Source organism: Strix aluco, chromosome 38, assembly GCF_031877795.1.
Source record: "Strix aluco isolate bStrAlu1 chromosome 38, bStrAlu1.hap1, whole genome shotgun sequence".
Classification (NCBI taxonomy): domain Eukaryota; kingdom Metazoa; phylum Chordata; class Aves; order Strigiformes; family Strigidae; genus Strix; species Strix aluco.
Genome location: NC_133968.1, coordinates 379452 through 392701, shown reverse-complemented (window position 1 = coordinate 392701; position 13250 = coordinate 379452). Strand labels below are relative to the sequence as shown.

The 13250-nt window shown below is 49.0% G+C and overlaps 2 protein-coding genes across 3 annotated transcripts; both read left to right on the top strand.

Annotated features, from left to right (window-relative positions):
- The first annotated feature begins 2163 nt into the window (after positions 1 to 2163).
- LOC141917476 (C-type lectin domain family 4 member G-like) lies at positions 2164 to 6849 on the top strand. Its single transcript, XM_074810678.1, has 9 exons — positions 2164 to 2284; positions 2586 to 2681; positions 2926 to 3024; positions 3209 to 3259; positions 3366 to 3455; positions 3829 to 3942; positions 4031 to 4182; positions 5656 to 5765; positions 6389 to 6849. The coding sequence occupies exons 1-9, from the start codon at positions 2185 to 2187 to the stop codon at positions 6519 to 6521; spliced, it is 945 nt and encodes a 314-aa protein (XP_074666779.1). The 5' UTR covers positions 2164 to 2184; the 3' UTR covers positions 6522 to 6849.
- A 579-nt stretch (positions 6850 to 7428) lies between these two features.
- LOC141917451 (C-type lectin domain family 17, member A-like) lies at positions 7429 to 12140 on the top strand. Of its 2 annotated transcripts, none has more exons than XM_074810630.1 (10): positions 7429 to 7586; positions 7966 to 8016; positions 8597 to 8716; positions 8834 to 8884; positions 8993 to 9118; positions 9599 to 9661; positions 10370 to 10459; positions 10680 to 10849; positions 11296 to 11405; positions 11719 to 12140. In XM_074810630.1, the coding sequence occupies exons 1-10, from the start codon at positions 7511 to 7513 to the stop codon at positions 11852 to 11854; spliced, it is 993 nt and encodes a 330-aa protein (XP_074666731.1). In that variant the 5' UTR covers positions 7429 to 7510; the 3' UTR covers positions 11855 to 12140. The 2 variants fall into 2 exon arrangements, with proteins under 2 accessions (XP_074666731.1, XP_074666730.1); XM_074810629.1 differs by having other exon boundaries at positions 8810 to 8884.
- Positions 12141 to 13250: the final 1110 nt, after the last annotated feature.

The following is a 13250-nucleotide window of genomic DNA, read 5'->3' as shown; positions in this document are numbered from 1 at the left end:
AATCGTCGCGGCCCGCCCGGGAATGAGCCGCCGCGGGGGGACCCCGGCTACAAACCGCGCCTGCTGCGCGGTGAGCCAATGAGCTGTCTCGCCGGTGGTTGATGGGCAAGCTGTCCCTTCCAATGAGATTCAAGGAGATGCTTCCCCCCTGAGGGGGGCTGTGCGTCTCCTTGCTGGGAGGCGAATGGCAGGCGCAGGTGGCGATGATGGATAGGTAGAGCGGCCAATCAGCTGCCACATCTCGCTTGGAGTGGCATCTGGCTGACAGGAGAGGACAACAAGCCCCGCCTCTTCAACTGAAGGGTTCGGATTGGATTGACAGAAGAATCTACCAATCGCTGGAGCAGAAGATGCTGAGGCAGCCTATGGGGGCGCGGAAACTAGGCGGCATTCACCCCTCCAGCACAGGTGGCTGATCCCACCTTCTTGGGGAGATTTGCGGCTCTTATTGGCTGATGGGGATGATAGGCAGACGCTTCCACCTATGGGGCATCGAGTAGCTGATTGCAGCTCTGTGGTGAGGGGTCCAGTGTGGGGTTCATTACCTCAGGGAGGGCGTCTGGGCAGGGGGACCCGGAATGGGGGTCCCCAGTTCCCCAGGGACAAGAGTGTCGGGGGTCCCTGGTCACCCAGAGATGGAGGAATTAGGGTGAAGCCCCCTCATTCCCACAGGGACCTGGGTATGGAGGTCATGGGGATCCCCAGGTCCTCAGGGATGGGGTGACGGGGTGACAGGGGACCCCATCTCCCATAGCGATCTAGGGATGGGGACACTGGGGGCTCCTGGGATCCTCAGGGATGGGGATAATAAAAACCCCAGCTCCCCAGAAATGGGGGTGACAGGGGTCCCACGTTTCTCAGGGACTGAGGTCTTGGGGCACTGGGGGTCCCCAGTGATCTCAGGGGTGCAGGGACACTGGTGTCCCCAGTTTGGGGGGGCATCAGGGATGTTCCCAAGGACAAGAGTGATGGGGTGCGGGCTGTCCCCAGGGACACCGAGCGTCCTGCTGTCCCCCGGGATGGGGGGTGTGGGACACTGGGAGTGCTGAGGAGCCACTGGGGATATTTTTAACAGTGCTGAGAAGTGGATTTTTTTAGGAGCTTAAAGGGATTTTCAACCACTCCGGCTTCAGCATTTAAAAACCAAAAAGATAAAAAACCCTAAAAAAAGACTAAAGAGAGAAGGATGTGGGAGGTTTAGGGGTGGGAGCTGGTGTTTTTTGGTCCTTCCTTGACTTTTATCTCACTTTTCGATTCTTTTAGCTTAAAAATCACTACCCTTGATTTTTTTTTAAACCTCTCCCATGCTACCAGGACAAACCACATGCTGGCAGCAGAGGGGAGAATTCACAGCGTTTTGACTCAAAACAGTCCACTGCTTATTGAAAAGTGCCGGAGCCCCAAGGGCATGAGTAGCCACCCTGGGCAGAAGTTTGTTCTTGACTTCCCCTAAATTTGGGATCAAAAAAAGGGGAAATTGGACAAAAGGAGGAAGCTGCTTGCCCTGAGAGCAGGGGAACCGGAGTAAGGGACGTCCAACTTTTGGCTGCGTTTGCTCTTCCTGGGGTGCCTCTGTGAAATTCAGCTGAAATCGGTCAATGATGAAGTTACTCATAAGTTCCAACTTTCGTTTTCTGTGAAAGCCAGCCCAGGGGACGCCTGGCTCGAAGCCCTGAGGGGGTTCAGGCAAGGAAAAGAATTTTCCTGGAGAAGGAATGAAGGAAACAAGTGCTTCCAAAAATGAGGATTTTCGCAACACTGTTTCGTGCGTTAAAAACTTAAGAAATTATCACCAAAAATGCTGAGCAAAATGCTGAAGAATTCCCACCAAACAAAAGAAAAAGCTAAATTTACGTGTTCACCTCAGAGAACACCGGTTGCTATTTCAGAATGAAGCCCCCAGAAACCACCTCCCGGGGCAGGTGTTGGCCTTGTCTGAGGAGAGCAGAGTGTGTTTTTTAACCAATTCTTCTAAAAAATCAAAGGGAAGAGGGTGTGACATGTGGGGAGGGGCTGCCCAAGAGCATCAGCCCCTCCAAAGCTCCTGAATGAGCAGATTTTTTTTTTTTTTTTAGGAAAACAGAATTACGAAACACAAGTGTTTCCTTCCCCCCAGGATGAGATGACGTGTCTTCCCCACTGTATAAATCAGGGCAACGTCAAAAAAAAAAAAAAGCATCAGAAATGTCACAAGGGGAAAGCGCTGTCAGCACCTCTGAGAAATGGGATTTTGCTCAGGGGATGGAGTTGGAGAAGCAAGAGAAGAGGAAAACACCTAGAGGAGGTATTGGGGTGAGGGAGCAGCTCTGGGGATCCAGAGACATGAAAACTGGAGGGTTTCGTCTCTTTAAACGAGTCTTTCCCCGAAGTTATAGCTGAATTTTTGATGCCTGGTTCCTCCGTTGGGTCATCACCTAGGAAAAAGAGGTTTGAGCGTGGAGAACAGGGTGGTGGAGCCCCTCGAGAGGTTGTTTTGGGGGGGATCTCTCCTCTTTGTGCTCTTCTTTAAGAAAATTTCCATTGGGGTGGGAGTTACTTGGGGCCGCCTCACCCCATTTCACCCCTTGCCGTGCTGCCCATCCCAGCCTCGTCCCCGGAGAAAGCCGTCATGCTGCTGTACGTGCTTCTGGCCCTCACCTTCGTGGTCTTCACCGCTCTCACCGTCGTGAATCTCCAGAGAGGTAAATAATGGTTGGACCAGGTGATCTTCAAGGTCTTTTCCAACTGAGATGATTCTGTGAAATCCGCCGCGCGCTCCTTGTTCCGATCGCCAAGCGCGGGGGCAGGGGGGTACGATTTGGGGGGAAACACCAGTGGATGGAGCAAAACGTGTCTCCAAGTTAGGACTGAAGGCCTTTTGGCAGCCCGCGAGCTCTCCGGGGCCGGATCCGGAGCGAAGGCGAGCGTTCTTTTCCTCTCCTCCAGTATCCGCGGCGTGGGAGGCGTTGGAACAAGCCCGGATGCGGAGCGAGAGCAGCCACACGACGGCGTGGCGGAACCTCTCGGAGGTCCAGCACACCCTCGGTACAACATCTCACCCCAAAACGGCTCCCTGGCACCTGCCGCACCCTTGATACCGACAGGGATTTCCCCCCCTGGCACTTCCCAGGGCGCTTTTTCCACCAAAACAATGAACTGAAGATGCTTTCCATCAGAACAGAGATGGCCAGGGCTTGTTGTGAGCTTTCTCCTCTTATTTTCCTCTTAGATAAACAGCTCTCTGGTGGGATCCAGGCAATTCACAGCCAACTTCTGAACGGTACGCCAAAGAAAAGGCGGTTTTGGGGAAATTCAGGCAGAGTTCTGAATATTGGGTGGAGGCAGCAGTGAGACAGGGTCAAAAGCGGAGTTTTTCCTCCTTCCAGTGTCACAAGAAGTGGAGAACGTGCAGTGGAAGGTGACGCAGTGCAAAGCGGAGTGCGGGAAGGAGCTGTCGGATCGCCTCCGCACCCTGGGTGAGAGCCTGATTTTGAGGGAAAATCGTTAAATTCAGTCCTTCTCCTCGATTTCCAAACACGCGGTATTGGGTAGATGCTCCAACGATTCCTGAAATGTGCACCGCGTGTAGCCAATCTTAATGAGTTTGAGATATCGTTAAGTATAATATTAAAGGGAAAAGGTGGATAAACACAATAAAAATCTCATTTAAACGAAAGGGTTTTGAGGTTTTACAACCTGAATTTCAGTAGACGGTAACTCGCACCAGGAAAACACACCGCGAAAGCCACGGTGTCAATTGGGATGGAAAGGAAAAGGGGAAGGGAGACAAAACGGGTGGGTTTTAGGTCTTTGTGGCAGCTGAATTACCTTTTGTGCTCTCCCCGGCAGAGCAAAGGGACGTGTTGGAGCCGGTGCAGCGGCAGCTGGCGGAGGTGAAGCAGGCGCAGAACCGCGCGTCGGGGCTCCTCGACACGGCGCTGGAGCAGATACGCAGCCTTTCAGGTGAGGGGTAACGGCCAGGCTGAGCCCGCGGGCGTCCCTCTGCGCTCACCGCGCGCTCTCCTTTTTATTTTTCGCCGTTTTCCCTCAGATATTCTCTGCACGAAGTGTCCCACCGGCTGGGAGCAGTTTGCCAAAACCTGCTACTTCTTCTCCTCCACCACCAAAAGCTGGACGGCTGCTAAAGACTTCTGCGCCAACTACAACGCCCATCTGGCCGTTGTCAACAGCGAGCAGGAAAATGTAAGCTGAGAAATCCTGTAAAAAGCAGAAAAAACCCAGATTTCATGAGTTTAGAGGAATATTAGTCTCCAGTTCCACAAATGGAATGCGGAAGGTTAAGCATGGGAGACTCAAGTCTGCCTGCAGAGGGGGGGAAGATGCAGCCAGTTGAGGTTCTGAAGTGATTTAGCCAAATTGAATGAATCTGTCCCCAAAATGGCTGATGGGATTTAATGGTTTTTTTTGGGGGAAATGCCAGGGGGGAGCCGCTGCCCTGCTGGGGTCTGTGTGACCCCAAGGGACTCCTGGGGTACAAGAGGCGCTCACCTGAGTTTGGGGTGGATGCACCATGGCTCCACGGTGATGCCTCCTCATGATCATTTAGGAATGATAAAATTACAGCAGTTATTTAGAGATTACAGGTTTTTTTAGAAATTACAGCAGTTTTTTAGAAATTACAGCAATTATTTAGGAATTACAGATTTTTCTTAGAAATTACAGAAGTTTTTTTAGGAATTACAGATTTTTTTTTGAAATTACAGAGGTTTTTTAGGAATTACAGAATTTTTTTAGAGATTACAGAAGGTTTTTAGGAGTTACAGGTTTTTTTTAGAGATTACAGAAGGTTTTTTAGGAGTTACAGATTTTTTTAAAAAATTACAGATCTTTTTTTAGAAATTACAGAAGGTTTTTAGGAATTACAGAATTTTTTTAGAAATTACAGAAGTTTTTTAGGAGTTACAGATTTTTTTTTTAAATTACAGAAGTTTTTTAGGAATTACAGATTTTTTTTTTTAAATTACAGAAGCTTTTTAGGAATTACAGAGTTTTTTTAGAAATTACAGAAGGTTTTTAGGAATTACAGTTTTTTTTAGAGATTACAGACGTTTTTTAGGAGTTACAGATTTTTTTAGAAGTTACAGAAGTTTTTTAGAAATTACAGCAGTTATTTAAACATTACAGAGGTTTTTTAGGAATTACAGAATTTTTTTTAGAAATTACAGAAGCTTTTTAGGAATTACAGAGTTTTTTTAGAAATTACAGAAGGTTTTTTAGGAATTACAGATTTTTTTTTAGAGATTACAGAAGGTTTTTAGGAATTACAGAATTTTTTTAGAAAAATTACAGAAATTATAGAATGAATTATAGAGATATAACCCAAAACTATGCACAAGTTAGCACTTCTAACCCAATTTAGACATTCCCTACCTCCCATTCAGGAGGGTGTTTTCACCGACGCGGCTTTTAAAAGCACATGGGGTCTGGATAAAGCTTCTTTCTCCAGGTATTAGAAATTTCAGCACTTTTTTCCATTTCTGGTGGGAAATGTTGCAATTTTTGTCACACTTGTGACACGTCACAGTTGTTCTCTGCGAGGGACAGGCTCCCCGATGTCACCGACTGCCGGCGCTGGCCTCGGCGCCACTGAATCCCTTTGCTGTCACCTTCCACTTCCCCTCGTGACGCTTCTTTTTTTTTCCCCACTTTTTGCAGAAATTTCTGGCAAATCACATCATGGACAACAGGGTGTTCTGGCTGGGCCTGACCGACATGCACAGAGAAGGCAGCTGGCAGTGGGTGGACAGCCGCTCCCTCTCTTTCTCGTACGTTTTTAGCCTCATCGGGTGGTAAATTGCCCCAAAAAATCAGCTCTGTTCCTCCTTGGCCCCTTTTTTGCTCAAAAAAAGGCACCGCACCCTCTGCTCTGGTTTAGTGCTTAAAAAGCACGGAAATAAGTTCCATGGTGGCACGTGAAAATGCCGGGTGGAGGGAAAGGTACGAGGAGCCACCCTGCTGCAGGGTGCAGAGGTGCAAAAGATTTTGGCTTTTTCCCCCCAAATTTATTTTGGTTTGGGGGCTGAAAACCCAGGTGGGAACACGCAAGGAGCTGCAGCACCTGCTTGGCTCCCCCTGATCTCAGTCGGTTCCCGATCAAGACTCCTCAATCAATCTCCTCATTCTTGGGATTTTGGGAAAAACACTGCGCTTGAAGCGGAGCCATTTCCCTGTGTTAAATGAGGAGAAAACGGGAAAATCACTGAAATTGCATTGCTGCGTTAAATGGGGGGAGAAGGTTTTTTGAGGGGGGCTGTTGCCCTCCCTGGCAGACGCTGCAGGGTGGGTGTGCTCTCTGCCTGACTCCCCCCTACTTAAAAAAAACCCCAAAACCCAACAAGTTCCCAAACAGAGAGCTTTCCACCCAAATTTCTATGCTCCCCCCTCACAGGTTTTGGAACGCTGGTGAACCCAACAACGTGGGCCAGCACGGCGAGGACTGTGCCACCATCTACGCCAACGGCCGCTGGAATGACGCGATATGTTCCAACCCCGAGCACTGGATCTGTGAGCGCAGCTGCTAGTGGCTCCCCTCACCGGGGCGGAAAACCAGTAAAAACCCAGAAAAACCAAACACAGGGTGAAAACATGAGGGTCTGGGGAAAAAAGGTGTAAAAAAATGGTACTCTACTTCCCAAAAGCAAAGTGCGCTGACTGAGGCGGGCACAGCGCTGCGGCGGAGGGGTTTGAGGGGGTCACTCTTTGGAGGGGGGGTGCTTAGAGATTTTTGGGGTGTTTGTTAACATTTTGTGAGCTGTTTGGCTGTTGCGCGGAGACCGGACGTAGCGCTTGCTGGTTAATCAGGGAAAGAAATTAATAAATAGAGTGCTTCGGTTGTGATTTGAACCAAAACTCGCGTAATTCGAGCCGATGCGGTGCTGAGGAGGGTTGGAGCGCACCTTTTTTCCCAGGGTTTAGGTAAAAAACCTCCAAAAAAGGGAAGAAAGACCGGTGAAGATGAGGTGCGAGAGTGTTTTCAGGGTGTGTATGCAAATCCTCAGCTCGTGGCTGCTGAAGCACGACGCTTGTTTTGCCAAAGGGCCACGCTGCCGGATTCCCCTCCCGGCACGGGCGGAGGCTCCGCTGGACGATTTGGGATTTCACCAGCGCCGTGTTTAACACCTGTAGGTGCCACCGTGGCGGTTTTATCTATAATTCCTAAAAAAACCCCACCAAATCCGTGTGGGAGCCACCTTCAAATTCCCACTGATGGCAGAGCTCTTGCGGCGTCACCGTTTCTCCCCCAAACCCAAACCCGTCGTCTCCAAACTCACCGAATCCCACGGTCCACCAAAAAGGTGTATTTTTTGCACGGGGAAGAGCACAGCCTCACCCTCATTTCGCCGCCCATTTGCATGTCACCACCGCCCCGGCGTGGAGAAGGAACCGAAACCTCGGGGCCGAACCGCCGGCCAAAATGGGGTGCTGGAGGCGGCGAGGGGTGTGCCGGGGTGCGTGCTGAGGGGTTTAGCTCCCCGCCGGGCGCCTGCGCGGCTCCTCTCCCCGGCAAAGCATGGCCCAGCAGGAGACCTATGGCAACTGGTTGGGTCCCCCACCAGCCCCCACCAAGCGGCTGGTGAGACAAGCAGGTAAAATTGGGAAGATCCCTCCTCTCCGTGTCCTTGGCGTGTCCTTGGAGTGTCCTTGGCGTGTGTTGTTGGGGCTGGTGGGTGTCTCGGTGAAGCATGGCGGTGTCTGAATACGCCGGTGGGGCACCGCTGTTGTATGGAGCAGGGAAAAATGCCTTTGGGGTGCTCGAAGTCGTGCGGGTCCTGCTCTGTGCCTGAGAGACCCTAAATCTCCAATTTTGGCCCCAATTTCATCTATAAACTCCACCTGGGCCTTAAAAAAGCACCGGCAACTCCCTCACCAGCGGCAACGGGCTTAGAGGAAGCTCTAGTGGTGGTTTTGAGGATCCTCCCCTCATCTTCAATGTTCTTTTAATTTCCTTTTTTTTTTTTTTGGCAGGAATTTACTCCGTTGCTGGGAAAATGACACCTATGGGTGACTTCAGACCGGGTAAGTCATCATTTTTTCACCTTTTCAGGCTTTTTTGTAGCGCGGATGGAAAGCGGAACTCCCCAAGGTGCCTCCCCAAGGCCAAACTGGGCTTTATTTTCAGCTCGGTTGGTCAAACATGTCTTGCTATACACAGCGTTTCTCTCTGAATTTGGTTCCTTCCGTCAAACAAGATCAAACAGCCCCAAAAATATCCTGAAAGTCCACACTGGGGGGATCAAGAGGGAATTTATCGCTTCATCCTCACTCTCGGAGCCGGCATTTGCACCTTCACAGGCTCAAATTTATCCCCTTCCACTGCAGAGAGCTTCAAACTTCAGCAGAATTGCTCAGATTTGCAGCCGAGGGGAGAACCTGGCTTTGAAAGAGCGGAGCGATGTTGTAAAACTCCATAAAAATGATAAAATCAATATATATTGGGAAAAGGATGTAAAAACCTTGTCGGAGGTGCTGCAGATTTACCAAAGGGGGAGGGAAATTGTATTTTTCATGCTTCCTGAAGGACTGAGCTGATTGATAACGTCTGGGATTCCCGGTTAGTGTAAAACCCTGATTTTTACCCATTTTTCCTCTTGTGTAGCATCTCCAGACAGCTTCGAGGATGATTATGACGACGTGTCTCTGTCGGAGTCGGATCGTGGCCACAAGCCGCCGGCGACCGATGAAGATCTGCAGAGCCAGAGGAGCAAAGGAGGCACAGGTAGCACCCACCTCCTCTCCCTCCATCGCCTGTGTGGTTGAGGACTCCATGGGGCAGGATTTGGCCCTAAAATGCCCCAAAACCATCCCCTAGTGACTCTTTCTTTCCTCTCAACAGGGGTTTACATCCTGGCGGGAAAACCGGCATCTCCAGGTCCTTACCAAAAGGGTGAGTCGCTCTCGACCGATGCCGCTATCCCACAGCAGAGGCCTCGGCCGGATCCAGACCTGGAAAACTGGGATTCCTCCCCAATTTCTCCCCCGCGACTCTCTGCAGGTGACCCGGAGCCCAGAGGTGACAGGGGACAGAGCCACAGGGTGACGTCAGTGGCCATCCTCTACGTCCTGGTAGCGCTGAGCTTCGTCGCGTGGGTGTTGCTCTTCGCGTTGGCCGTGGTGAAACGTGAGTGTCCCCAGAAGGGTCCTCGCTGCGCCGGGAAGTAGCTGGTTTGGTTAAAACTCCCCCAAAAAAGCGTTTTCAGTGTTAGAAATAACACATGGTTTGTGCCCGTGATGCTTTAAGTGTCCGTCCATGTGGAAACGGTGGCTAAAGCCTGTCTGTCATCACAATTTGGTTTTAATTCCACTCCAGTACGTGAAGTTTCGGGTTTTATCACCAAATTGCCCCCAGTGCGCTCCATCGGGGTGCAGCCTGCACCAGCAGCGCTCCCCGTTTGCTACAGGGTGTAAATCCAGAGTAAATCCACTCTGGAATTCCCAAGTCAGCCCCCCCCCCAAAAAAGAGCCATAAATTGGCCAAATTTAGAACCTGCTCTGGAATTCCCCACTCAGCCCCAAAAAGCCATAAATTGCCCAAATTTAGGTGCTGCTTGCAATTCCTTGGTATGATCCAGCCATGTTTTTTCTTTCATTTTTGTTTCAGAGATGGAAATCATGGCAGAGTTAAAGCTCTTGAGGTCAAACTACTCAGAGAATCAAGCCAACGGTAGGTCCTCGGACTCAGCCCCGCGTTGGAGTTTCACAGGAGTCGCGAGACACTGATTTTGTGATGTTTGGCTCTTTTTTGGCACCCGTTTTGCCTTTTGGTGTAAATTAAGGAAAAATCAAATTGTCTGAGTGTCTCCTGGTTCTGCTCCATCTCTTAGTGAAGCAACACCGACTTCAACTGACTTGTTTCTGATTTGCACCGGGAGTTACGCAGGGGTAACGGTGTAGATCAGACACTGACTGAGCTCATGCCCCAGTTCTGAAGGAATTAGCCCCAAAATGGTGCAAATAGGAGCAAATCAGCTCTTGGGATGTCACAGGATTTATCCTGGTTAGGATCTTACTGGGAGGAAAATTCACCCCATTATCTCTGTTAAAGGTTATGGGAAGGGGAGGACGTAAATCCTACGGAAAATTCTGCAAAAGTCAAATATAATGGGCCAAATCCTTAATCACCACCAAATGAGTGATTAATTAAATTATATTATGGGTGATATTGCAGCAAAATGTCACCCAAAGAGAAAAAAATACATGCAGCAAAGCCGGCGGCCAGGGTTTTGCAGCCCTATTTCAGATTTCTATGTGTGGAAAAATAATAAATCCTGGGGGAAAGAGCTCAAGGTTTGGGTAAACCAAAATGGGGAAGCGGGAAAAAGTGGGGGGACACGGGTCTGGCGGCGGTTGCTCACCCCACTGCGCTCCCCAGTGCTGCAGGAGCTGTCGGAGACGCGACGGGAACAGCTGCGGATGCGGAGCGGGATGCACAAATACTATGAGGAATTGCAGGACATCACAGGTAAAGCCGCCGTCTCCATTTTGATGGTCTCTCATCGTCGTGGGCCAGAAAAGAAACCTCCTGGTTTTACCCCAGAAAGAACACAGTGGTCTTAAGGGTGGAAAATTCGGGTGATTTAAGCCAATTTTGAGATGTCACCCCATCAGGGAAGCCGTGGAGATTTCCTCAGAAGAGAAAAAATGATTTTTGCCTGAGTTTGGGGGGTTTCTCGTCCTTCCAGCGCTGATCTGCAGATCCGTCCTGGACAACAAGAAGTGCTCGGCCGGCTGGAAGGTCTTTGAGAAAAGCTGCTACTCCTTCTCGACGGAGACGATGAGCTGGCTGGACGCGAAGGAGATCTGCGCCGACCAAGGCGCTCACCTGGTCATCGTCAACTCGGAGATGGAGCAGGTCAGTTGGCCGCTTGCGAGGGAAAAATAACCAGTTTCTTGGCTTACACAATACCCAAAATACCCATTTTCTTGGAGAATTCCTGCTCTGGGCAACACAGGAACTCTAAACCCTTTTTTTTTTTGGATGAAATCAACCAAGATTGGCCATCAGGCTCCGAGTTATTTGAAGGTGGAGGGAAGCACCAATGATCAAGATGAGTTCAGTCAACTACGATTTCCTGTTTTTAGGGAAAAGTACTAAAAATGGACCAAAAATGTCAACATCTCCTTTTCAGAGTGCTGTACATGCACTTTAATGCACTCAAATTGCTCACTATTTACCAAAAAAACACTGCTTGGATATCGCGGCAATGACCTCACCTTAATTGCCCTAAGCCTTGAGTTGCTCCGTAGTCCACTGGAATGATTGTTTTGGGGCTGTTTTAACCAATTCTGCTTTTCTAGAATTTCCTGAAGGACAATATGAACAGCAGCAGCACATACTGGCTGGGAGTGACGGATCAGCTGGAGGAAGGCACCTGGGTCTGGACTAACGGCGAACGTACGAGTATAAGGTAAAAATTCCCTCTGAGGATTCCCCAAAACCAGAAAATAATCAGAAAATAAATGGAAAAAGGTGACGCTGACCCACCAAAACTTTGGGTTTTGTTAGTTTTACTTAAGTCAAAGGGTCTACATTGCAAAAATGAGATTATCAGAGCGTTTTCTTTCTGGTGGTAAAAAAAAAATATCGAGCATTTTAGGGGTTTCCTTCCCTCGAAAAACAAATTTTACCTCTTCCTGAGAGAGCTTCGCTGCCGTGCAGCGCTTTTTTTATTTATTTATTATTTTCTATTTTCCTTTTTCTCCTTTTCCTCCTTTCTCCAGCTACTGGAACACATGGAAGGAGAACAAAGACAAGGACCAGAAAGACTGCGGCAGCATCGGGCCCGACGGCATCTGGAACGACGACAGATGCTCCCACTTCCACCACTGGATTTGCGAAAAGTCCTGGAATTGCTGACTTCAGCTTTATTTTTTCCCATTTTCAGACAATTATCAATGTGCCTGTTAAAAAAAAAAAAAAAAGTACATTTTAAACTTCCCGTTTGGGAGCTGGATGAACTCCCGTAGCTTCAGGGGGATCTGGAGGCTCCACACTCCCATTTGTTGTCTGTAAATGATGTGAAAATCCCTAAAAAAGTCAGTGAAATCCCTGTGACACCCAACCTGACCCACAAACCATGAAAAAAAAGGTATTTTAAGTTAAAATAACTACTGTAAAATGGTTAAAACCCCACTCACCAGCGCAAAACCAGTCCTGTTTCTCAGCGTCACTGAATTTCTCCTTTTTCCCCCCAGCTGTGCTGCCACATGGTGGTTTCTGCTTAACTCTCAGAAAAGACAATTTCAGTAAAATCCTGTTTTCTTCCTATTTTCCAAAGACTTTTTTTCCATATTTATCCTTCCCTCCCCCAGGCACCAGCCCCCAACTTTCCCCAACTGTGGCCTCACAACCAAAAAATGCCCAAAACCCCAATTCTGCTCATTTGTACATCTCTTAATTCAGCACATTATCACCCAATAAATTTATATTTTTTTTCCCTAAGAAATGCAGCATGTGCCATTCAGTCTTTTTTTGCCCCAGATAAATAAAGTGGCCTCATCAGATTCATCCCAAAGACTGAAAATTTCTGGAATTGAAGAAATCGAGTTAAAACCATGGTGTGATCTTAACACTTGTTTTTTTAAGGGTTATAAGCTAAAAATCCGTATTTTGGGGGAATTTATACATTATTGATCGGTAGAAAAGCAATGATTCGTTACGGGTAACAAAATTCCCTCTCCGGGTTGAAAATTAACCATGGGAGCTCCCCCCCCCGCCCCCCGAAAATTAGGAAATTTGAGCTGGGCTTGAGAAATTTCCTGTAAAATCAATTAAAAAAAAAAGGACCCGTGGCAGAAAATGAAACTGGTTTTAGGCTGGTTTTGGCTGTTTTTCAACAACAAAAAATTGACCAGTGGTGGAGCCGACTCGAAGAGACGCTTCTGCCCTCATTAAAATCTGTTAATTTAACAAAAATACCCATTTCTAGCAGGGAAACGGGCTGGCAGGGAGGTGGTCCTTGCTTACGTGGTGGTGGAGACTGGGGGTTACTGGGAGGACTGGGGCTAAGGGATATGGGGAAGGCACTGGGAGCACTGGGGAAGTAGGCTGTGGGGGTACTGGGAGGCCTCTGGAAACAGGACTGGGGATTACTGGGAGCTCTGGGGCTGAGGAGAGTACTGGGAACACTGGAAGCACTGGGCTGGAAGGTACTTGGACGACACTGGGAGGCTATTGGGAGCACTGGGGGTACTGGGCAAACACTGGGAGCTCTGGGGCAGGGACACGGGGCAGGGACACAATCCGGTCCCAG